This window comes from Molossus molossus, unplaced genomic scaffold, assembly GCF_014108415.1.
Source record: "Molossus molossus isolate mMolMol1 unplaced genomic scaffold, mMolMol1.p scaffold_m16_p_21, whole genome shotgun sequence".
Taxonomy (NCBI): domain Eukaryota; kingdom Metazoa; phylum Chordata; class Mammalia; order Chiroptera; family Molossidae; genus Molossus; species Molossus molossus.
In genome coordinates this window covers 37526011-37551734 of record NW_023425357.1, presented here as the reverse complement: position 1 = coordinate 37551734, position 25724 = coordinate 37526011, and the positions used below count along the sequence as shown (strand labels likewise).

The following is a 25724-nucleotide window of genomic DNA, read 5'->3' as shown; positions in this document are numbered from 1 at the left end:
CAAAACAAAAAAAAGAAAGAAAGAAAACAGGTAAAAATACCATAGTAGTGGTGGGAAGAGAGAGGTCATACAAGATGGGGGAAATTGTTGTTTTTTTAAATCTTCATCCAAGGACATTTTTGCATTTATCTTCAGATAGGACAGGAGGGAGAGAAGGAGGAAGAGAGAGGGGGGGGGGGGTGGGGGGAGAGAGAGAGAGAGAAACATCGATGTGAAAGAGATACATTGACTGGTTACCACCCACATGACTCCAACTGGGGCCGGGGACAAACGGCAACCAAGGTCCGTGCCCTTAGCAGGAAACGAACCCAGGACTCTCTGGTCTTCGGGCCGACGCTCTAACCACTGAGCCAAACTGGCCAGGGCACAAGATGGGGGAAATTTTTAAAATAGCTTTACAGTGAAAAAAATTGTGGGAGGGGGATATAATCGTTATATAAGACTTATTTGTAAGAATGAATATAATGCAGAATTGACTTTTTTATATTCAACTTCTCCTTTTGTCTACATTAAAAAATATATATTATGAGCAATGAAATTACTGAAAATAGCCAGAACAAGGGGGAAAAAAGAAGCAAAGACTCTGATTAACCATAATTTTAGTAATCAACACTGTACTAGTGAAAGTCAGTAATTTTCTTTTAGTTTAAGTATGTAACTCATTTTATAAGGAGATAGATTAACATGTAGTTGGTTTCTTTGTTTTTGGAAATTCTACTTGGGTGACTTAGAAACTATCTCAGTTACCGTTTTTAATATCTTAGTATTGATTTAAAGGAAATGAAGACAATGGATACTCCAATCTACAGTTAAAGTTAAATAGCTCTTTTTAGATTAACATAACCAAGTGTTTTGAAATTACTTCTTGAAATGAAAGAAAAAAAGGAAATTGAATAGCTTGCTGTGTATTCTTTTCATTTAAGAAATAAGAAGTGGGATTTCTTTCTCTGCATAACTACCAAAAATATACTACATACTTTAAGATGAGTTTTGAAAATGCATACCCTAGAAGACTTCCTATTTTGTATCAATCCTTGCTTAATTATGCCTCAGATTAATTTTCAGCCTGTTAAAACTCCCAGTAGTTCTTGTGGTCAATACTCAGCTTTACCAGAAGGTAAAATAAGTATGGGAATTCTTCAAAAAGAAAAAATAAATGTGGAAAGGGTGGCACCATCTAACTTCTGTGCTGAATTATCTAACAAGGAAAAGTATAGGATTTCACTAGCATGTTCTTTATCATATAAAGATTGTTTGTATTTTCAAGGAATCTCTTTATTCCAAAACAGCTCTGGAAACTCTTTGTATTGTGGCAGTTTTAACATAGGCTTAAACCTGGACCTTTGCTTGAAGGTCTGTTTCCCTAGTCTGCAAGGATGGTCTTGCTCACTAATAGGGAAGTATTCTGAATCCCTGGTGAAATAAGCTCACCTTCTCTTAAACTTTCGAACTTTTTTAGATGCAGGAAGTGGCAAGAAAGGAGATGCCAAGTGATAATCACCAGGAAGATGGTAAATATTTTGCTCACTGAGTATTTTTTTGCCACACTAATCAGAGAAATCTAGATGTGATGGGATTTGGGAGAAGATGGAGATGTCTCAGCCCTGGGGACCTATGTGATCAACTAACCCTTTTCTGCTTTTGTGAGGAGCTGCCCTGTAAGGCATTTCTGGTTGAAGAATGGATATTTTAACTTTCTTTGTTCTTGACTTTTTGTTTTAGTTGACTATTTCTTATTTCTTTTTCTTACCTTTCTTTCCATCTTTTGGATTTATTATGTTTTTATTCATCTATGTATTCCCTCTACTAGTTTGTAAATTATACACTGTTCTATACTTTAAGTATTTTTTCCAGAACTACAATATGTGTTCTTAACCTATACAATTTAAAAATTAATTAGTACCTTAACTCTTCCCTTAGATAATTTAAATACCTTAAAGCACTTTACTCCTTTTAATCTCTCCTGATTTATGTATACTATTATGGATTTTCATTTCTTCTATTTTTTTTAAACCCACACAATATTTTCATACCATGTTTATTTCAATGTATCCACTTTGTTTGCTCTTTGTTTCTTTCTCTCTTTTTTTTTTATCTCAAATTTCCTTTCTGAGAGCATTTTCTTCTACCTTATAGTACATCTTTTTTTTTTATCCTCACCCGAGGACATTTTTTTGTTTTTTGTTCAGATAGAGTGGGAGGGAGAGAGAGAGAGAGAGAGAGAGAGAGAGAGAAAGAGAGAGAGAGAGAGAGAAATATCGACTTGAAAGGGACACATCAAGTGGCTGCCTCCCACATGACACAACCAGGGCCAGGGAAAACTGCAACCAAGGTACGTGCCCTTAGCAAAAACCGAACCCGGGTCCCTCTGGACCGCAGGCTGATGCTCTAACCGCTGAGCCAAACTGGCCAGGGCTATAGTACATCTTTTATTTTTTTTAATTTTTATTTTTTTAATCTTTTTTTTTTTTTTTTTATCCTCACCCGAGGACATTTTTCCAATTTTTGTACAGATAGAGTGGGAGGGAGAGAGAGAGAGAAACATCGACGTGAAAGGGACACATCGAGTGGCTGCCACCCGCACGACCAACCAGGGCCGGGGACAAACTGCAACCGAAGTACGTGCCCTTAGCGGGTCTCTTCGGACCACAGGCCTATGCTCTAACCGCTGAGCCAAACCGGCCAGGGCTATTTTTTTAATCTTTATTGTTGAATGCATTACAGATGTTCCTCATTTTTCCCCCTTTGACGCCCTCCTCCCCACGCCCGCCCCCCTCCTGCCTTTTCCCACACTGTTGTCTGTGTCCATTGGTTATGCATATAAGTTCTTTGGTTTATTTCTTCCCACCACCCAACCCCTTTCCCTTTAAGGTCTGTCAGTCTAGCAATGAATTTGTACTTCTTAATTCCTTCACCTTTTTCACCCATTCTCCCAACCCCCTTCCCATTTGGCAACCAACAAAATGTTCTCTGTATCTATGAGAATGTTTCTGTTCTGCCTGTTCATTTTGTTTGTAGATTCCATTGTCAATAGATATGTATTCATTGCCATTTTGTTTGTTCATATTTTTTATCTTTTTCTTCAAGAAGACCCTTCAACATTTCATATAATAACGGTTTGGTGGTGATGAACTCCTTTAACTTTTTCTTGTCTGGGAAACTCTTTATATGGCCATCAATTCTAAATGACAGCTTTGCAGGATAGAGTAATTTTGGCTGTAGGTTCTTGCTTTTGATCACTCTGAATATTTCTTGCTACTCCCTTCTGGCCCGCAAAGTTTCTTTTGAGAAATCAGCTGACAGCCTTATGGGAACTCCTTGTAGGTAACTAACTGCTTTTCTCTTGCTGCTTTTAAGATTCTCTCTTTGTCTTGAACCTTTTGCATTTTGATGATGATGAGTCTTGGGGTTCATCTTGTTTGGGACTCTCTGTGCTTTCTGGACTTGTATGTCTGTTTCCTTCACCATGTTAGGAAAGTTTTCTGCCATTATTGTTTCAAACAGGTTTTCAATTTCTTATTCTCTCTCTTCTCCTTCTGGCACCCCCAAGATGGGAATGTTGGCATGCTTGAAGTTGTCCCAGAGGCTCCTTACACTACCCTCATTTTTTTTTTTTTTTTTCTGTTCTGATTGGGCGTTTTTTGCTTTTTTATATTCCAAATCAATAGTTTGCTTCTTGGATTTACGTACTCTACTATTGAATCTGTGTAAATTATTCTTTGTTTCAGTTAATGCCTCCTTCATTTCTGACTGTGCATCCATCATTTCTGACTGGTCCTTTTTTATGCTCTTGAGGCCCTCACTAAGTTCATTGAGCATCCTTATAAACAGTATTTTGGACTCAGCATCTGTTAGGTTGCTTATCTCCATTTCGCTTAGTTCTTTTTCTGGGGTTTTGTTCTATTCTTTCATTTGGGACCTGTTTCTTTGTCTCCTCATTTTGGCTGCCTCCCTGTGTTTGTTTTTATGTATTATTTAACGAGAGGTATGGGGCTATCTGAGACCAGATGCTGCTTGTTTGAAAGAATTTAGAAAAACCTGAAGCAGGATCCAAGACAGGCCAATCCTATGGTTAAGCAATTGGCAGCAGCTTGGGTGGGCCTGAAAGTTGGGTGGGGCAGGGCCTCAGGGAATCACCAGGGTGGGGCTACCAGTGTGAGCCAGGTTGCTGGAGTCGCAGATATGGTGAATATCTGCCGCCCCAGGGAAGGGCTCACCAAAGGAACAAAGGCCTCCGACAGCACGTTAGTCCCAGAGAAAGCCGGCTCTCCAGCCCTCGCTCCAATGCCAAACAGCTCAGTTCTTCCCTGTATGTCTCTGGTGCCCTTTGAGCTGCCTCGCCTCCAAGCTTAGAGGGAGTGAGTTCTATAAGTCCATATGAGGGCCCTTTAAGGAGCTGCCTGGGGCTCCAGCCGCATCAGCTTCCCTGAGCCTCAGTTCCCACTGGTTTTTCCAGCCAGAAGTTATGGGGACTTCTCTTCCTGGCACTGGAACCCTGAGTGGAGCATCTGGTGTGGGACGGGGACCCCTCAGCCCTCAGGGAGGACCTTCCCAGCCGAGGTATCCTCCTGATTTTTATCCGCCACACGTGGGTGTGGGACCAGCCCATCCGCCTCCACCCCTCCTACCTGTCTCAATGTGACTGCTGCTTTAATTTAGTAGTTGTAGGATTTCCATTCAGCTTGATTTCAGGCAGTTTTGAATGATGGTTTTTCTGTAGTTTAGTTGTAACTTTGATGTGGTTGTGGGAGGACGTAATACCGCATTTTACCTCTATAGTACATCTTTTAGAATTTTTTTTTTTTTTTTTTTTTTTTAATCCTCACCCGAGGACATTTTTCCATTTTTTGTTCAGGTAGAGTGAGAGGGCGAGAGAGGAACAGAGAGAGAGAGAGAGAAACATCGATGTGAAAGGAACACATCGAGTGGCTGCCACCCACACAACCGACCAGGGCCGGGGACAAACTGCAACCGAGGTACGTGCCCTTAGCGGGAACCGAACCCGGGTCTCTCAGGACCGCAGGCTGACGCTCTAACCGCTGAGCCAAACCGGCCAGGGCTAGAATTTTTTTAATATGAGTGTACGTATGATGGGTGTACTTTCAGCTTTTGTTTGTCTGAAAATGCCTCTATTTCATCATAATTATTTTTTATTAGTAGTAGTAGTAGTATTTTACCCTCACCCAAGGATATTTTTTTATTTATCCTCAGATAGAGTGGGGGGGGGGGGGAGAGAGAGAGAGAAACATCGATGTGAAAGAGACACATCTGACTGGTTGCCTCCCGCACAACCCCGACCAGGGCCAAGGACAAACCGCAACCGAGGTATGTGTCCTTGACCGGAATAGAACCTAAGACTTATTGGTTAGGCCAATGCTCTAACCACTAATCAAAACTGACCAGAGCTATTTCATCATAATTATTAAAGGGTATTTTTGTTGGATATAAATTTTTTGGTTGGCAGAATATTGATGGTATTCCACTATATCTTTTGTGATTGCTTTCGAGAAGTCAGCTGGAAGTCTGTCACTCCTACAAGGATAATCTCTTTTTTTTCCTCTGGTTACTTTTAAGATTTTCCATTTGTCTTTGGTTTTCTATAGTTTCACTAAGTCATGTTGATTTCTTATTATCCTCTTTGGTATTTATTACACCTAAATCTGTAAATTTTTTCTTATTAGTTCTGGAAAATGGTTCAAATATTGTTTGTGTACAACTTTTTCTTGTCTTTCTAGGACTCTTGATGAAATAAATATATGTCAGAGATTTTTACTTTGTCCTTTTTGTTTCTTATTCTTCCATATTTTTCATAATTTTTTCTTTTGTCTGGTTTGCATTCTGGATAACTTTTTCTGACCCATCTTTAAGTTCATTAACATTCTCTTCAGCTGTATCTAATCTGCTCTTTGCTGTATTCTTAGTTTCAATTGCTTAATTTTTCAATTCTATTAATTTGATTTGGTTTTTTCAAATCTACAGGGTCACTTTTTAAAAATATGTTCTATTGATTTTTTTTTTTTTTTTTTTAAGAGAGAGAGATAGGGATAATGCTCACTCCATTGAGCCACTCTGGCTGGGCTAGGGTCACTTTGTTAAAAGCAGATCATTTTTAGCTTATTTTATATTTCTTTAAACATAGTTGTTATATAGACTACATCTGTTAATTCCAATACCTGGAGTTTTTTATGAGTCTGTGTTGTCTGTTTTTTCTATTTATTCTCACTTGTGTTGTCTTATTTCCTTTTTTGTTTGTTTTGGCTGTTTGCTGGCTATTATATTTGAAGAACTATAAGTAGGAATGATTTAAAGTCTTACAGGAAAGTATCTTTTCCAGGTCAAATTTTTATTTGCTTCTACTAGGGGCCTCGGGCACTATTAGTTTGGGAACACCTTAATCCAAGCTCAAAGCTTGAGGTTCCCTAGACTACCCAGATGGTACAAACTTGGATGACCAATCAATAAAAAGACTAGTATAGTTCTAGTTTACCTTTACTCTGAAGATTGTGTCCTGCTCAGTGTTCCATCTTAAGAGTAGGGGGATGTGAGGTGGTTTGTCATTCCTCACCATGGATGGATTCTGGACTTGGACTTCCATACCTGTCACCCTGAAACTCCTTAGGGTAAAAGTGACTCTAAGTGCTAGACTTACCTATATGAATTCTTGCTGTTTCTTAGAGTTTGGCCTAGAAATTCCTCACCAGTTCATTAGCTTGTTTATGCGTTTAAGAACATATATCACCCTACTTTTTAAAAAAGTGTTTTATTACAGAGAAACTAGTAAGAGAGTAACGCAGGTGAGAAGGCAGAAGAAGCCAAGTAAGAATACAATTTCAGTTGAAGTCCCAGACTCAGCCAGATCTTGGTAGAGTATAAAATACAATTCCATTTGTCTTGCCTTAAGACAAAGGAACTGATTTTTTGGACTCCCATTTAAAATAGCTATTGGTGCCCTGGCCGGTTTGGCTCAGCGGTTAGAGCGTCCACCTGCGGTCCGGAGAGACCCGGGTTCGGTTCCCGCTAAGGGCATGTACCTCGGTTGCAGTTTGTCCCCGGCCCTGGTTGGTCGTGTGGGTGGCAGCCACTCGATGTGTCCCTTTCACATCGATGTTTCCCTCTCTCTCTCTTCCTCTCTCTCCCTCCTACTCTGTCTGTACAAAAAATGGAAAAATGTCCTCGGATGAGGATTAAAAAAAAAAATAAAATAAAATAAAATAGCTATTGGCTACAGGTTTCCCTGAGGTAGGAGCTGTAAATCTCCTAGGTACTAGCCAATTCCAGACAGACTATAGTGTTCAGGGGCCATCTTCTAAAGTTTGCAGGGGTAGTGGTCAGAAGTGAAGCATGTACAGTTAGGGAGATGGGAACATAGAGCAGGTTGAGGCTAATGCTATCTGGACAGGTCACTAATCTTCTATATCATTAATATATATATGAATACACGCACACACATTCTCTCTCTTTCTAGCAATGTATTGTTATTTCTTCTTTTCCAACCTCAGACCCTCACATATAAGCAGATACAGTCTTTGAGCTCAACCGTTGGCCCGAGCATTATATGAGCAGTGCTCCAGACAGGATGCACTATGGCTCAAGCATCCTGTTTAATGTGATTTAATTCTCCCAGAGCTTTTTTCCCCCTTATTAATCTTCATCCACGATAGCAGAAAAGAAAGTATATGGAGGGTGGTCAGCTAGCTGTCTGCTTCTTTTCTAGCTTCTAGAAACATACAGCAGGTCCTCAAATAACTTCATTTCATTTAATCTCATTTCATTATATTGTTGATGAAGAAAAAGAAATCAACTCCCAGCCAGGTCACTGTGGGGTTTGCACATTCTCCCCATGTCTGCGTGGGTTTTCTCCAGGTCCTCCAGTTTCCTTCCACAGCCCAAAGATGTGCACAGGTGAATCAGTGTGCCTAAGCTGTCTTAGTCTGAGTGAGGGTATCACCCTACTTTTTAAATGTTTTCAATAGGAAGAATAGTCTGAATTATCCAATCTTATTACTGGTTCTTAGATTTTATTTTTAAATCCTCACCCAAGGACATTTTTCCACCTATCATCAGAGTGGGAGAGAGAGAGAGAGAGAGAGAGAGAAACATTGATGTGAGAGAGACACATTGACTGACTGCCTCGTGCATGACCTGACCAGAGTTAGGGATTAACTGCAACCTGATGGGAATTGAACCTGCTATTCATTGGTCCATGGACCAAACTGGCCAGGACCTGGTTCTTAGATTCTGTTTGTTCTGTAAAGATATTCTACAACCCTCCCCCCACTATATAGGCTGGCCCTGGGTAAAACACTGATATTCTTATAGGTTCTATAGAGCTATACTTGGTTCCACTTATTTTTGTCCTCACCTGAGGACAATTTTCCATTTTTTGTTCAGATAGAGTGGGAGGGAAAGAGAAAAGAAGAGAGAGAGAGAGAAACATCGACATGAAAGGGATACATTGAGTGGCTGCCTCCCGCACTACCCAACCAGGTACGGGGACAAACTGCAACCAAGGTACGTGCCCTTAGCAGGAACCGAACCTGGGTCTCTTTGGACCGCAGGCCAACACTCCCAACTGCTGAGCCAAACCGGCCAGGGCTGGTTCCACTTTTTTAAAGTTAATGTGACTAACTCAGATACAGTATTTTTTCTTCCCCAAGGAAACCCTTTAAGTATATGCAGCTCTGAAAGCCCCAAAGAGCACAAAGACTTCACTTTCTGTCTACTGCTCTATTTGTCCCACTCTGAGGCTTTTTGGAAATGACAGATACAGCTGTCTGAGACAAATGCTTTACAGCTGGGTTAGGAATTTTCACAGATTTTAAATTTCCTGCCATTTAAGGTGGCTTAGGACAGTGGTTCCCAATGCTGAACCTAGAGCCTCTGGGGGTGGAAGTGGGCTTAGCTTTATTGAGGGGAGTCTATGAAATCATAGACCTGCCAACTATTGTCTATAGACTGAACAAATAAGATCACAACTATTGTCATGTGAGGGTGCATCAAATTTTTTTATATGAAAATAGTGTCTAGAAAGCTCTGACACTACAATTTCAGGAGGAAATTCCTAGGGGATTATGGTGACATGAAATTTATCTCCAGAATGTTACACATTCTTCACTGTTTGCATAATGTCCAACATTTTTGTTATTGTTGTTGTTCTATATATAAGTTCTTTCTCACTTTATGCTACCATTTCTCAAAATCATAAACCATGTCTTCCTGAGAAATTTTTCTGGTAGACAGAGTATGTCCAATGTAGGGAGTTGTCCTAACTGGGCCAAGAAGAGTTCTCATTGTATTTTGTTCTTTTTTTTTTCCCCTTGATGGTGGTTAGAATTCAGACACTACTCACCTCACCAGTCCACAGTTCGATCCCCAGAGAAGATGGCTAGGGAAGGGTACCGAATATCTTTTGTGGACAATAAATCTTCAGGTTCTTCTCCAGAAAAGGACATGATACCCAAACCTGATGCTTATCAGCTTACCCATGATGCCTTATTAGGTCAACGCCTAGACGTCGGTGATTCTAGCCAGATTCATTCCTATCAGTTGCCTTCAGATATTGGTCTGGACAGTTATGATAGTCATTATTCTCAAACTCTATCCCTGCATGGAAGTCTTGGTAAAAGGCCTCAGAGAAGCAAGAACTACCGTGAATATTTCATAAAGCCTTCAAATGACGTGAAGGCTACCACATCACATTCCTGTGGAGACTTACTGACTTCTCTATCAAACCCTGACTCCAGCACCAGAAGGCTTTTGAAGCTTAGTTCAGGTAACATCTTCCTGTCAGTTTATAGGCCTTGTTCATGGGCATGAAAATAAAAAGTATAACTGGAAATTTTGGAATTAACATTTCTTAAATTGCATTAGCATTGCTTAAATTGTATTTCAGAGTTGCCTGTGATCCATGGAACCTCCAGAAATCTTCATGGTATGAGTTTAACATGATAGATATGTAAGATATATTATAGAAATATATTGTAGACATGTGAGCTTCATATATGTCATTTTAGTTAAACAGCAACCCGGAACATATTTCTAGTAGCATCTAGTCTTCTCTGTTCACAGTCACTTCTATTCTGAGTTACTTTTTCAGAAAAAGCTAGTTTCAGGGTAAGTGACAGAGACACCCTCTATAGTTATTTAATATACTAAACAAAATTTATGAAACACCTACTATGTGTCAGATAATGTTCTAGCTCTGCAGATAAAGTAGCAAATAAAAATAAAGTTCCATGTATATTTTACCATAATTAAAAAGTCTCTATTTTCTTTCTGAATAGGGTAAGACATGATAAACAAGTTCGCATATAAATCTTTGGTCAGGTTATAACAAGTGCTGTGAAGAAAAATAATTTAAGGGTATAGAGGGTAATAAAGGGAAAATGATGTTTTAGACAGAATGAATGGTCAGGGAAAGTTTCTCCGATAAGATATAATAAAAGTAGAAACTTGAATGAAATGAGAATATAAGCCATGTGGATAATTGTGGAAGAACTTTCTAGACAGTGGAAATAGTTTCTGAGGCTGGAACAAGCTTAGTATGTTCAAGAAACAACAAGGAGGCTAGTATGGCTGCAACAGAGTGAGTGAGATGAAGTGTACAGAGGAAGCAAGTAGTCAGACTTTTACTCTGGGTAAGATAAGACTTTGGAGAGTTCATAGTAGAGGAAATACATAATCTAACTTAAAAATAATTGTGGCTTCTGGGTTGAGGATAGAAAATAGGGGGTAATGGTAGAAATTTAGAAAACCATTAAGGGGTTATCTAGTGGTGGAGATGGTAAGTATTAATTCTGAATATGTTTTGAAGATAACATCCCATGATAGACTGAGGATGATGTGTGAGAGAAAGAAGGTCAAGGATGACTCCAGGTTTAGAGTCTGAATAACTGGAAAAATGGAGTTATCATTCACTAAGATGAAAAAGAGTGGGACAGCCCTGGCCGGTTTGGCTCAGCGGTTAGAGCGTCGGCCTGCGGTCCTGAGAGACCCGGGTTCGGTTCCCGCTAAGGGCACGTACCTCGGTTGCAGTTTGTCCCCGGCCCTGGTTGGGTCGTGTGGGTGGCAACCACTCGACGTGTCCCTTTCACGTCGATGTTTCTCTCTCTCTCTCTCCCTCCCACACTCTATCTGAACAAAAAATAGAAAAAATGTCCTCGGGTGAGGATAAAAAAAAAAAAAAAGAAAAGAAAAACAAGTTTTTGGGTAGATATCAAGAATTCTGTCTTAGACATCTTAAATTTGAGGTACCTATTAATACTCAGAGATGCCAGTTTGATAATTAGATATATTAGTCTTGAGTTCAGGGAATTAAAAGTGTATGGATGGCATTAAAACTGAGACTGGATAGGATCTCAACTAAGGCGTGAACATAGAAAAGAGATCTGAGGATGAATTCTGAGCCCTCCAACAATTAGAAATACAGCAGATGAAGAGAAATCAGCATGGAGAACAAGAAAGAAGCAGCCAGTAAGGTAGACAGGGAAAAGCTAAGAGGGAGTGGTATACTGAAAGCCAAGTGAAGAACATGTTTCGAGGAGGAGGGAGTGATCAATATGTTGTTGTATCAGATGTCTTTAATAGAGAGGGAGTGAGCCTTGGACTAAGAAGTGACTATGGTGTTTGGCAATGCATTAGTGAGCAACTTCAGGAGACTCATGGTTAATAAAAGCCTCACTGAGGTGAATTCAAGAAAGAATTGGAAGAGAGGCAATCGAGTTACTGAATATATACAACCCCTTCAAGTAGTTTTTTAGTAAATGAGAGCAGAGATATGGAACTGTAACTGGAGGGGAGATGGGATCAAGGAAATCGTGATGGAGATGATCTAGCAGAGGGAAAATTGATGATGCAGGAGAGAAAAGGGGACAGTACAAGAAAATTCCTTAGATAATCAAGTGGAGATGGAATCCCGTCCACCAGTAGAGAGGTTGGCCTTAGATAAAACATATACAGTTAATCTATTATAATAAGAAGGAATTCAGAGAATGTATGAAAAAAAATACATAAATACATAGATTTACTGGTGGGATCACATAGGTGTTTCCTTTGATTACCTCTGTTTTTCTCAGGGAAATAAAGAGATTAGTACCTGAGAGTGAGGATGAAGGAGAAGGTGTTAGAAGTTTGAGGAGAAGAGAGATGTGAAATAGTCATCTCAGAGAAGAGTAAATTGACTAGAGTAATGTATTAGGATAATGGGGCCCAGTTAAGATAGTGGTCATGTATTTAATGTGGAGATGGTGAGAAGAGATACATGTTGTTCTCCCGCCACTTCCCACTGCTCTGGTGTATGCCTGGAGTATGTGGACAGTTGGATTTAACCAGAGTTTGGGTTTTGTCAGGTGGAAGAAGCAGGATCCAGAGAGTTGAGGGTATGTACTAGGGAGATTATGAACCTTGTGTTGTAGACCAACGAGACAGACCAGACTCAGACTCCGAACTGGGTTCAAATTAAGAGAGCTTTATTAGCGGCGCAGCGACTGTCCCATCCTACGCAGAGGAGAGAGCAGCCCCGAGCTCAAGGAGTGGGTTGCTTATATAATTGTTTTAGCCCGTTAAGGAATTTGGATTAAGGGTATGCGAGCAAGCAAGCATGGCACAGAAGCAGATATTTGCAGTTAGCTGTTATGCCTGAGGGAACAATCAGTTTCTGTATACACAAAACAATGGTTATCTATACAATGCAGTGGTTATCTATTAGTAGATAGTTCTTGCCATTCCCTTAAAATCCAGGGGGCAAGGTCATGTGTTTGTCCTTTACACTTGGCCTCCAGGTGGGGGTAAGGATGGAAGTTAGACAAGAGAGATTTGAAAGGGAAGTTCATCTGAGCTTCTTTTCTTCACAGATCTATATGCCACAACCCATTTCAACAGTGACCCTGCTCTGCTGGTCAATGTAGAGCAACAATTTTCCACCAGCCTCGGGGATTTAGCACCAGCACATGGTTCTTTTCCAAACAATTCTGTCCAGGGAGACTCTCTACGCACACTGCTGTTGCCTACTGGGACTTTAGAAAACAGAGAGAGTTTGACCAAGAGTTCATTAAGCCCATCAAGGAGAGGATTCAAAAGGAAGGACAATATTCTTGCCACAATTAATCCAAAGTATGGTTTCAGAGATGCTAACGGCAGCGAGGCAAGTGTTGGCTTGTTTGTGCTTGTGAATGAAATACCTCAGATGCAAGACCAGAATGGGATTCTTTTGGGAGTGGCAGAGGTTCTGACCAAGAGTGCTAGAAATTCAAAGGGATTTTCAGAGGCCAGTGGTTAATACTGCCGGGCCAAATCCTGTGATTCTTCTGCCCTTGGGAAAGTCATTCCCCTTCTGCCACATCTTTGTCACAGGGAGAATCTACTTCCAGAGCATAAACATTGTGGGGAAGTACTTTGATAATAACAAGAGGCAGACAGAGTTTACCACAGGAAGGAATGCAAAAGTTGCCTGGAGCTCAGGGTTGGCTGAAAAGTGATCTCTGTAGCACTGTTGTTTACCATGTTCATACATTTGCTTTGGCTATGAGTAACTAACTTGCTTGAGACCTTTCTTCTAAAAGCATTGCTTTTCTGTCTAGAAGTTTAAATTATTCCAATTTTTCCCCCAAAGTATCAGTAAGCAGAATATAAATTAAATTATTGAATATATTTTTAGCTGAGAATGATTCAGAGAATGAACAGCAAATCAAGAACCATTCCTACATATACAATATAATTCATTTTATAAAATTATAATATGATGGTGTTGTACAATGGAACTTCATTATTTGTATTTAGTAACTAAGTTTTGTCACTGCCTTTGTAAATAATGCCTTGTACTCTTCCCATCTGTTTGAGTATTAATTTTTCTCCAGGCCCCACTTCCATCACGAAGCCTTTATCTCTTTATTTAAAGGAAACTCAGCTCTCAGGGCTCTTTTTACCCCTAGAACCCATGATCCCTTGTCATTGAATTATTTGTTAGTTAATCATTTACTGTCCTATAAGGAAGCAGGGAGTTTGGTCAAAACAACTATTTCTAGTCACTTATTTTTCAGTTGTGGGAAATCTTTTTTTGTACAATTGGCATGGGTTTACAAGTTTGATTTTTCTTTTTTTGACTCTTTAAATACTTTCTATTCAGTTTCAAAACTTCAGAAGTGGCTATAATTTTTGTTCACGAAATATTCATAAAAGTTTTTTTTCTTTGTGGTCCCATTTTTCCATTTTCAGCCACTGGATACCTATTTTTCCAGATGAGCACTCTGTGTTCATGTATTTAGGCTGAAGGTGCAGGAATACGTAGGATATTGGGATTCTATATTAATGACATGTTCTAGGAAATTTTTTCACCTCTACTTCATATATATTGTTAAAACAGCAATTAAAATCTCAGTGCACTTTTCTGGACAATCTTAAAAACTCACAATTCTTTTTTTCTGTTAGATACTATTTTTATTATATGAAGAGTTTTAAAAGAGCTATTTGGATGTAAATATAAAAGAAATACACTTTTAAGTTTCTAGAAAGGTATAAATAAAAAATTGCTAAAAAGAATATTTAAAAAGTTATTTAAAATAATCCCATTATACACAGAAATAAACTGAACATGAATCTGTGATTAGAACATTTAGTTTTGACTAACTGACTTTCGAATCATAAGCCAATTTTTTTACTAACTGACTTTAGAATCATAGGCCAATTATAGCAGTTTATTTTAAAAAGCCATGAGCCATAATTTGCTGAAAATTAAAAGACTCATAAAAATTAACAAAATTATTCAAAGTTTTTAAAAATTATCCCCAACTCTTACTACATTGTGGTAAATGAAAGAAAATCTGTAAAGGTATATATATTTCCAAGTTGCTCCATGATACACACACACAATTACCAATATATGACAAACCAATGGCAATAAATACTCATTTTTTAAAAGTTAGGCCACATGTGTAACTCAAGTAATAAATATCACTGTCTTTGGTGTTCTGCTTCACAATTGTCAGATATAACAGCATTAATTAATTATCTATAGCTTTTTATATCAAAAGAGCCAAAGATTGATAAATAATGTGGCTGTTTTTAATATATATCAGCTTTCTTGAAGTCCATGAGATCCTACAGAGAAGACTGGTAAATAGATTTGTCCAGTAAAATTCATAATTTCTTAAATCATTCAGATATATGTCTATATATTTATTTACTCATGTCTGAATAAATGAAAAATAATTGTGAATTTTACTGGACAGATCTACCTATACATGTATAGATATAAGATTCTTACTGAACAAAGCATATCTTTAGTACTGGGTCCAACAATAACATTTAAAATGTTATAGGACATTTATACTTAGTATATATTGATATATTAAATATAAGCTTGTTATGAGTTATATATTTTATTAAATTACTCCCCGTTTTATTTTATGATATATGTTTTAAAATGTTCTGCAATTTAATCTTTCCATATTACATAGCATAATATATTGAGCCATTGATTTAGGTGTCAAAACATTTTTTGCCTGGCCTGTGTGGTTCAATGGATTGAGCATCATCCCATGAACAGAGAGGTCCCAGTTCAATTCCCGGTCTGGGCACATGCCCAGGTTGTGGGCTCGATCCCCAGTAGGGGGTGTGCAGGAGGCAGCCTATAGATGTGTCTCTCTCACATTGACATTTCCGTCTCTCCCTAAAAAAAAAATCAATGAAAACATATTTTTTAAAAAACCATTTTTTTGTTTTCTCCTGAAAATCTCTACAGAAAATATGATGGAAGATACTATTACCTTTGAAATTATCCTTGAATATATTATTATATCTGCCTTGGGCATAAATAATATTCTATTTAAATCTAAACTAAAAGACGACATCAACTTACTTTTTCTTTTTTTAAAATGTTAACACTTTGAACATCTGAATTCTTATTTCCCTTATTGTGTAAGAATGACAAATGGTTGGGTTTTTTGGGTTTTTTCTTGAGCCTCTCTCTAGTGACCTGGGCAGTTTGCATGGTTTGCCAGGAAACCACAGTCCCCAGATCTCTGCCAGAACCTCCCATGTGGCCAGTGTCCTCAGACAGCTTCTGGAGCTTGTGGATAAGCACTGGACTGGCTCCGGCTCCCTCCTCCTTAACAAGAAGTTTCTCGGTGAGTGCTTTCTTGGTTCTGGGAGAAGGGCTCCGACCTTGCTTCTGCTCTACAAGGAAAACTGTTTTCTTGATCACTTACCAAAATTTCTCAATAACACAGTGATGGAAAAGTCTGCATTTTTCTCATAATCTTCCCATTTGTTTTATTTATTAGCACTCTTCCATCATGTATCAATTATTTTGTTCCTCCTGTAACTTTTTTTTAAGTAGTCTCTGGGAAATATGTAGAGTGATGAGATATGTAAAGTACAGCATGGTATGTTAATGGTTACAAAGGATTTTATGGTCCTTGGGGAAGTGCCAGTAATAAATACAGTAGAAATTGGGTTTGATCACCAGAGTTCTGAGATACCTGCTGAAATGTTATGATTTGAAAAAACTCAATTAAATGACCCAGACTCTTTTTAGGGCTTCTTCTTCTTCTTCTCCTCCTCCTTTTTTAGGAACTTGGGGAGAACCAGTTTTGCAAACATTGTCCCCATGTGTTTGTGTTAATGGGAAAAGAATTCAAGGAGCTTTTGGTGGTGGAAAAAGTTTAACTGAAAACTAGAAACTTTAGAGTTATTTGGGCTTAACATATTTTTAAATTTCTAAAGGGACATTCAGGAGAAGAAATCTTAGCCCAATTACTTTGCTTCCCACATTGACCCTTTCCTCTCATTTTGTAGGAAATTATCCCCAGGAGCCACTCTTTAGTGACCAGACAATAGCACAGAGCCCACATTCAGGAGGGTCTGCTGTTTCTCCGCATAGGATGTGGGATATAATTTCTTATCCATCATGAAACATCTTTTAAAGCCACTTACTAAATTCTTGTAAAAAGGAGATATTAGCCCGGCCGGTGTGGTTCAGTGGTTTAGCGTAGACCCATGCACCAAGAGGTTGCCGGTTTGATTCCCAGTCAAGGCACATGCCCAAGTTGTGGGCCTGATCCCCAGTGGGGAGCATGTAGGAGGCGGCCAGTAGATGTTTTCTCTCATCAATGTTTCTGTCTCTCTTTCCCTTCCTCTCTCTCTAAAATCAATAAAGAAAAAATATTAACAAAAGAAAAGGAGATATTAGATTACCTTATTTATCCTGCAGAGCTGTTAGTTATTAACTAGGAATTCTGTGCTTTAGCTTTTAAAATTGGCCCATTTGCCCAACCTGAATTTTTGGCAGGTCCTGCCCGAGATTTGCTTCTGACTTTGGTAGTCCCTGCTCCTTCTCAGCAATGGTGTCGCTCACATCCTGAAGATGCGTCAAAAACCTTCCACAGGAGAGAGATGGAACTGAAGGATGCTGGGCAAGTGGTCCCTAATGACATGGTATGCCTCTTTCATCTCCCTTTCCTTCTTTCCTTTCCTAGAAAATCACGGAGCAGCCCTGGCCGGTTTGGCTCAGCGGTTAGAGCGTCGGCCTGCGGTCCGGAGAGACCCGGGTTCGGTTCCCGCTAAGGGCACGTACTTCGGTTGCAGTTTGTCCCCGGTCCTGGTTGGTCGTGCGGGTGGCAGCCACTCGATGTGTCCCTTCACGTCGATGTTTCTCTCTCTCTCTCCCTTCCTCTCTCTCTCCCTCCCACTCTATCTGTACAAAAAAAAAAAAAAAGGAAAATATCCTCGGGTGAGGATAAAAAAAAAAAAAAAAAAAAGAAAATCACGGAGCAGCAAGACTAGAACAGCTTTGTACCATAAAGATCACCATCACTATAAACACCAAGATATTCCTGAACCAAAATTTAGAAAAGTCATTCTGGGCAAATCAGGAACACAGAACTTGCTAGGACAGGGACAACTCAGAGGTTCTGCAGGGATGACTCCTTAATCCTAGCCCTTATCCAGAATTCTAAAGAAAGACTTGAAATGGAAAAAGAAGGGGAAAAATGACCCTAGAGTGAAAATGTTTAGGATCATGGCCTTGAAGGTCATTGTTTGATTCTGATGAGGGAATAAATGTCTCTGGGATTGTCTTTCCTCCCTTTCTGATGGAGCAGAGAGCCCTGAGCCAGGGGCCAGTCCTAGAGCATCAGGCTGCTGGCTCTGGAAGAAGAGGAAGGGACTCATATCCTTAAGCCTTTTTCCCCCTTTTCTTAACATTAGAGGATCTTCAAACATCAAGTTTGGTTTCTAGAAACTTTAGATAAATGACTCAGAATGCTGGCCGCTTGTCAAAACGACCACTTGTTCTGCAACAATAGTGGATAAATCACAAGAAAAATTGCAACTCCATGTGACAAATTTGTTTGCTGCATTGAGTTATGTTTACCAATGAATTAAAATTCGAATGAGAAAGAGATGCTGACTTACAATCAGTTATCACTAAACAGAGGAAATAGTCTTTCAGTCTTCTAAAAGTACTTCTTAGAATTTCAGATTTTTAATGTGTTTGTATTTTGTTTACTGATCCAAAGGAAAGTTTGAAGCAAAAACTGGTCAGAGTGCTAGAGGAAAACCTCATTTTATCAGAAAAAATCCAGCAGTTGGAGAAAGGTGCTGCCACCTCAATTGTGAGTGGGCACCAGCCCCACACTTATGGTAAGTTCAAGAAAGCAACGTGTGGTGTGTCCCAAGACAATTGTTTGTTTATAGATGACCCATTTAATAAGCTTCATTATCTAGAGCTCACATAGCTGCCTAAATGGAAGCTATCATCTTGCCTCAGAGAGTTGTAATGCAGGTGGCCTGAGTTATCAGATGAAGCTCTTTGTCATTGTGAAGCAAGTACAAATATTGTTATTATTATTTTTCAGAATGATACGTGTATGTGTGTTTCTTGATCATAGCAGAAGATTGTGTTCTTTATAGAAAGCTTGAAAAATATAAGGAAAATAAAACTCCACTACCCAGTAATAACTACCATTAGTGTTTTGGTATATTTTCTTTCACCATACTCCTATACATATATTTTTAACTCAAAATTAAAATTTGTCTTGATTTTTTAAAAATTTACATACAACAAAATACACACATTTTAAGTTTGATGAGTTTTGATAAATACACTAATTTAATTTTATCCTAATCAAAATACAGAACATTTCTCTTTTTAAAAATATGTTTTGATTTTTTAGAGAGAGAGGAAGGGAAAAGGAGAGAGAGATAGAACCATTGATGAGAGAGCGGCTGTCTCCTGTATTCTGCACACCCCCTCATTGGGGATCGAGCCTACAATCTGGGCATGTGCCCTGACCAGGAATTGAACCAGCAGCCTCTTGGTGCATGGGCCAGTGCTCAACCGCTGAGCCACATCAGCTGAACCAGAACATTTTTGTTTCTCCAGAGAGTGCCCTTCTGCATTTGTGCAGTTTCCCTCACTCTCTACCCTAGACAATCAATTTGATTCTACACCTTAATATTATTAATTTAATAGTATAGGCATTTCCTATAATGTCACACAAATATACCTTATTTATCTAGTTTTCTAGATAGTAGTTTTTAATATTAGTTATTATAAAACTGCCATTGTAATATAAATTATTTTAAAGAATTTCCAAATATTCAAATGACCTGAAATGAAAGAAAAAACCCTAGAGTGAAAATGCTTCTCTGATATTCTTTCTTCTCTTCTGATGGAACTGAGAGTCCTAATATTTATACTACAATAAATAATGCAGCTATTAATATCTGTGTACATAAATCTTTGTGTACATTTCAGACTATTTTCCTAGGAGACATTCCTACCAGTACAATCAGTCGGTCAAAAGATGTGGACTTTTTTTTTCAATTTTTATTAATTTATTTTTGTTACAGATGTTTCTTTTTCCCCCAGACACCCTCCTCCCCATCCCGCACCCCACCTCAGCATTTTTGTCTATGTTCATTGGTTATACATACATGCATATAAATTCTTTGGTGTATCCCATCCATCCCTCCCGCCCGCCCCCTTCCTCTGAGGTTTGTCAGTCTGAACCATACTTCTTTCTATGTCTCTGGGTCTATTTTGTTCATCAGCTTATTTTGTTCATCATATTAAGATGTGGACATTTTTGAAGCTTTTGTTACACATTGCCAAATCACTCCTCAAAAAGGTTTTTCAGTTTACACACACATCAGCAACGAGTGTATTTTTAAAAATATGTTTTTATTGATTTTTTTATTTTATGTTTTTAATCCTCACCTGTGGGTATTTTTCCATTTATCTTCAGATAGAGCAGGAGGGAGGAGGGAGGGAGGGAGGGAGGGAGAGAGAGGGGGAGAGAGAGAGAGAGAGAGAGAGAGAGAGAGAGAGAAAGAGAGAGAGAGAGAGATGCGAGAGGGGCACATTGATTAGTTGCAACCTGGGCATGTGCCCTGACCGAGAATTGAACCAGCAACCTTTCGGTGCATGAGTTGATGCTCAACTAACTGAGCCACACCAGCCAGGGCTTGAATGTCCTTTTCACTCTACCCTTGCCCACATTGAGCATTATTTTTTATCCTCACCTGAGGACATTTTTCCATTTTTTGTTCAGATAAAGTGGGAGAGAGAGAGAGGAAGGGAGAGAGAGAGAAACATCGACGTGAAAGGGACACATCGAGTGGTTGCCATCCGCACGACCCATCCAGGGCCGAGGACAAACTGCAACCGAGGTACATGCCCTTAGTGGGAACCGAACCCAATTCTCTCTGGACCGCAGGCTAACGCTCTAACCACTGAGCAAAACTGGCCAGGGCCACACTAAGCTTTTTTTTTTTTTTTTTTTTTTTTTTTTATCCTCACCCGAGGACATTTTTCCATTCTTTGTTCAGGTAGAGTGGGAGGGAGAGAGAGGAACAGAGAGAGAGAGAGAGAGAGAGAGAGAGAGAGAGAGAGAGAAACATCGATGTGAAAGGAACACATCGAGTGGCTGCCACCCGCATGACCCAACCAGGGCCGGGGACAAACTGCAACCGAGGTACGCGCCCTTAGCGGAAACCGAACCCGGGTCTCTCAGGACCGCAGGCCGACGCTCTAACCGCTGAGCCCAACCGGCCAGGGCTTTTTATTTTTTCTTTATTGATTTTAGAGAAAGGGAGGGAGAAGGAGAGAGACAGACAGAAATATTGATAAGAGAGAATATCGATTGGCCGTCTCCTGCATGCCCCAATGGGGATCGGGCCCACAACCTGAGCATGTGCCCTGACCAGGAATCAAACCGATGACCTTTGGTGCATGGGTCAATGCTCAACCACTGAGCCACAACAGCCGGGCTGGGCATTTAAAAAATTTTTTTTGCCATAGTTATAAGTGAAAACTAATACCTCACTGAAATTTTGTTTTGTACTATATCATTAGCATAGTTTAGGCCAGTATTTTAGATAAAGTCTACCCTTGACTTTAACCCTCTAGCTCAGCACCCCTAAGCAAACATCATAGGCATTTCAGTTATATGAGGAAGTCAGCATTGAATTTCCAGAGTTCCGTCTCATCACTGTCTGATTTTACAAGCCTGAATAATCAAAGCATCTCCACTTACCTACTCTGAAAGCAGGTCATTGTTTGTTCACTAGATACCTACTTGCAATCAGCCCTGAGGCCCAGCACTGGATTTTTGCTTACTGGCTATAAATACAGCTGTGGTAGCCCTTTTTTCCACCTTCTAGAATCTTGCTACTCAAAGTGTGATTCACAGATCAGCAACCTTGTTAGACAAGTAGACTATTGGGCCTCACCTGAGACCTCCTGAATCAGAGTCTGTTTTTTAACAAGATCCTCAGGTGATCGGTAAGCATATTAAAGTTTAAGTAGTACGGTTCTAGAAGACTTCCTTAGGACCAGAGTTCCTATGCTTTTACCAACCTCATCATTGCAGGCAGTAGTCATATGTTTGGGGTACTACGTATGAGTGTCTGGTTACAAATTCAGTTTCTGTAAGCACTCATTATTACTATGTGCCTGACACAGTTCTAGATATTTTTTATTTTTATTTTTTTTATCCTCACCAGAGGACATTTTTCCATTTTTTATTCAGGTAGAGTGGGAGGGAGAGAGAGGAACAGAGAGAGAGAGAAAAAAAACATCAACGTGAAAGGGACACATCGAGTGGCTGCCACCCGCACAACCGACCAGGGCTGGGGACAAACTGCAACCAGGGTACGTGCCCATAGCAGGAACCAAACCTGGGTCTCTCTGGACTGCAGGCCGACGCTCTAACCGCTGAGCCAAACTGGCTAGTACTAGATATTTTCATATGCTCCATAGAGAGTGGAGGACATACATTCGTACTCTCTGGAGACTACAGAGAGACCTAATATTTTTTAACTTCCTATGCTAAATGAGGACAGGTGTCTCATTGACTCCTCATAATAGTGCTGTGGGGCAGGGTTATTAGCTCTAGTGAACCTCACAAAAATAAACTAACGTGATATTAAGTGGTTGAATTTTAATTCAGATGTGTTTGTTGCTAAATCCCATATTCTTGCTACCATATCTGCTGTCTGTAAGGGAAGGAATGGTGAATGGAGTGTGGAGGGGGATGCAGTGAAGGGGCCCCCAATTCTTCAAGATGTTGTTGAGCTCTGCTCAAAGACCAGCTGCTTGGAATCCTGCTCAACCCTGGCTACTGTATTCTTTGTAGATGATCTTCTGCGCAAAAACCAACATCTGAACATGCAGGTGGCTTGCCTGAACCAGGAGCTTGCCCAGCTGAAAAAGCTGGAGGAGACAGTGGCCCTTCTCCATGAAAGTCAGAGGTAAGAGTGGGTCTATCTTGCTGGCTTCTGGAAGCAAATGCTTACTTTCCTTTATCTCTTTTGTTTTATTGGCAAGTTAATATCTGTACACTTTTCAAATTAACTCCATCCATGTTATATGTAAACCACTTGTATCTAGGCCAGTATGCTCAAGTCTCAAAGTACTGTTTTCCAGGACACACCAAGGACTAAATGTTTTTGTTGGAGTTGGTGCATTGCACTACCTCAGTAATAAGTAGTTTCTCTCTAGATCCAACAGGACCCTTGTTTGATTGAGTCAGCTAGCTTTTCTTGGTCATTATGTACCCCTAAAATCAGTTTTATGGCTCTTTTAGAAAACCTGCCTGCCATTGGTCACAGAAAATACGTTGAGCACTCAGAGAAAATAATAGAGAAAGAATCTAATGTATGTGTTTTCTTCAGAGGAGCTCAATAGCATCAGCCCCTTCAAAGAATAGTACCCTCAGGATGCAGGCTAGACTAATCAGAAGAGGCCTCAAGACTATTGGTACATTTAGAGAAGTCCTGGACATTTTGATTTGACAAACACTTTTACTAGGACTTTCAGTGAAATTTAAATATAAGACCCCATCCCCAAATCTCCAGCCTCAAACTTCACTTCCTGATTTTCCTTGGAATAACTTCATATTCAGGGGATTAGACTCAGACCTACTCTGGATGGCTTTATAATTTTTTTAAACTTTTCATTATAATCATTTCAAACATACACAGAAGTTTAGCAAGTAGCATAAAGTCATGTTCTCAAACTCAGATGTGCATCAGAATCACCTGAAAAACATGTTGAAACAAAGATTGCTGGGCCCCACCCCCAAGGTTTCTAATTCAGCAGGTCTGGGCTGGGAACTGAGAATTTGCATTTCTGATCAGTTTCCAGGTGATGCTGTTTCAGCCGGTCTGGGACCACACTTTGAGAATATTAGGGTACATGTCTGTAGTGATGTATCGTCAAATTGCTATATTTTAAAGTCACTTGAAATAATTTTTCTCTGTGTTGTTAAATAGTGTCAATTCACTATACTGGTTCAATTTGTTTTAATTTCCAAAATTCCAGAAGGAATTTTTTTTATTATTTTGATTTAATCTTGTTTTATAATTATGTAAAACATTTACATGGTCCCAAAGTCAAATCTACAAAATGAGATAAATTCAGACAAATCTAGTTTTCTTACCTGTCTTCTCTATCCTTTCCTTCTCTACCACTAGCCTTCCATTGTAGGTATGGGTATGTATTTGTAGAAGGTCACTCTATTATATAAAAAGTGGCATAATGGCCCTGGCCTGTTTGGCTCAGCGGTTGGAGCCAATATTGACCTGCGGACTGGAGAGTCCCAGGTTCGGTTCCCTCTAAGGGCATGTACCTCGGCTGCAGTTTGTCCCTGGCCCCAGTTGGGGTCGTGTGGGAGGCAGCCACTTGATGTGTCTCTCTCACATCAATGTTTTTCTCTCTCTCTTCTCCCTTCTCTCCCTCCTGCTCTATCTGAAAGCTAAATGCAAAAATGTTCTCAGGCGAGGATAAAAAAAAAAAAGAGGCATAATGACACTTTAACATTTTATCTTAGCAATCAGTTCACAGTGGTATATAGAGTTAGCCCTCATTCCTTTTTATAGTTGTATAGGATTCCATTGTGTGTTTATTTAATTATTCCTCTATTGATGGACATTTAGGTTGACAATATTTTGCTGTTACAGATAGTGCTGCAATGAAGAACAATGTGCATGCATCTTTTATTTTATTTTATTGGCCAGCCTCTAAGAGCTTTTAACATTACATAGTAATAGAGTCCAAGAGTACAGCCATGATTAGCACCACTAGATAATTGCAGAGGCAGGGTAGATTAGAAGAAGTGGAAGTTAAGATTTGGAGATAGAAATTGGAGGCCTGGTCAAGTGCCAATCTCCCAGTGTTTCTACTCACCTTATCATGAAAGTGCTTTGGAAAGGATTGAACAATCACTGTATAAAATGTGAACTATGTTACTACTACAGTCCGTCTGGAACATAAACAGAACTGTAATGAAGAAAGAAACTGTCAGCCTGCTTTTAAAATAACCCATTCATAAATTATACAGTTCTTTCTATTTAAAGATGTTACATTTTATATTTGTCTTTAGCAAACATTGCAGGTCTGAATGGCATCTACTTCACTTTCATGATTCCATAACTGCTTTCCCCCCTGTGCCTCAGATCCCTGGTGGTAACTAATGAGTATCTGCTGCAGCAGCTGAATGAAGAACAGAAAGATTATTCTGGGAAAGTACTCCTTCCTCCAGAGAAGAGTCATCATTTAGAGAGATCATCACCCTTTGGGAAAAGCACACTGTCTTCCTCCTCACCAGTGGCACATGACGCAGGTCAATATCTAATACAGAGTGTCTCAGACTCTGTCCCAGAGCCTCGTTTATGGAGCTAGCTGGCACTGAACACTTTCTCCGCAGCTTCCCTCTCAGCCACTGGGGGCTCTTAGTGTCATTGCCACCAGTATGGTGGTATTTACCCACAAGATTAAGAAAAAATCTTATTCTGATTATATTGTATTGGTCCTTCTCTTTATTTCTCTTCTTATCTCCTCCCATCAAGTCATTCTTTCTTTCTGCCCACAAAAATAATTGGCACTTAGTCCTAGCATCATATCAAATAGAAGAAACATTTGTCTGAAAATGTCAAAAAGGAAAAAAAACACTAGACATTTTTCCCAAGTGTCACTTGAAACTGTGTGGTAGGACATTTAAAAAGAACATCCATGATCAGGTGTGTTCTATGTTAGAAGAAATTTCAGAGAATCCATATTGATTGGTTTATCAAATATATTTTGAGTTTCTCCCACCACAGTGAAAAGGTTTCTTCCACCACAAGATCTGGTATCTGCCCTGGAGATTCAGTCAGGGAGAAAAGCACAAACTTGTGTGATAGAGCTCAGAGTTTGGCACTGGTATCAAACAGGTCTAAATAAGCCC

General features: G+C 39.5%; 1 protein-coding gene across 1 annotated transcript in view; it reads left to right on the top strand.

The window, feature by feature from the left end:
- LRRC36 (leucine rich repeat containing 36) overlaps positions 1–25291 on the top strand; it is a 59511-nt gene extending 34220 nt beyond the window's left edge. The window contains exons 7-14 of the mRNA XM_036275259.1: positions 1460–1511; positions 9332–9772; positions 12852–13141; positions 15956–16121; positions 17285–17430; positions 18513–18636; positions 22635–22749; positions 24955–25291. Of these exons, the coding sequence (XP_036131152.1) occupies positions 1460–1511; positions 9332–9772; positions 12852–13141; positions 15956–16121; positions 17285–17430; positions 18513–18636; positions 22635–22749; positions 24955–25180 (1560 nt within the window). The 3' untranslated portion in view covers positions 25181–25291. The remainder of the gene's footprint in view (positions 1–1459; positions 1512–9331; positions 9773–12851; positions 13142–15955; positions 16122–17284; positions 17431–18512; positions 18637–22634; positions 22750–24954) is intronic.
- Positions 25292–25724: the final 433 nt, after the last annotated feature.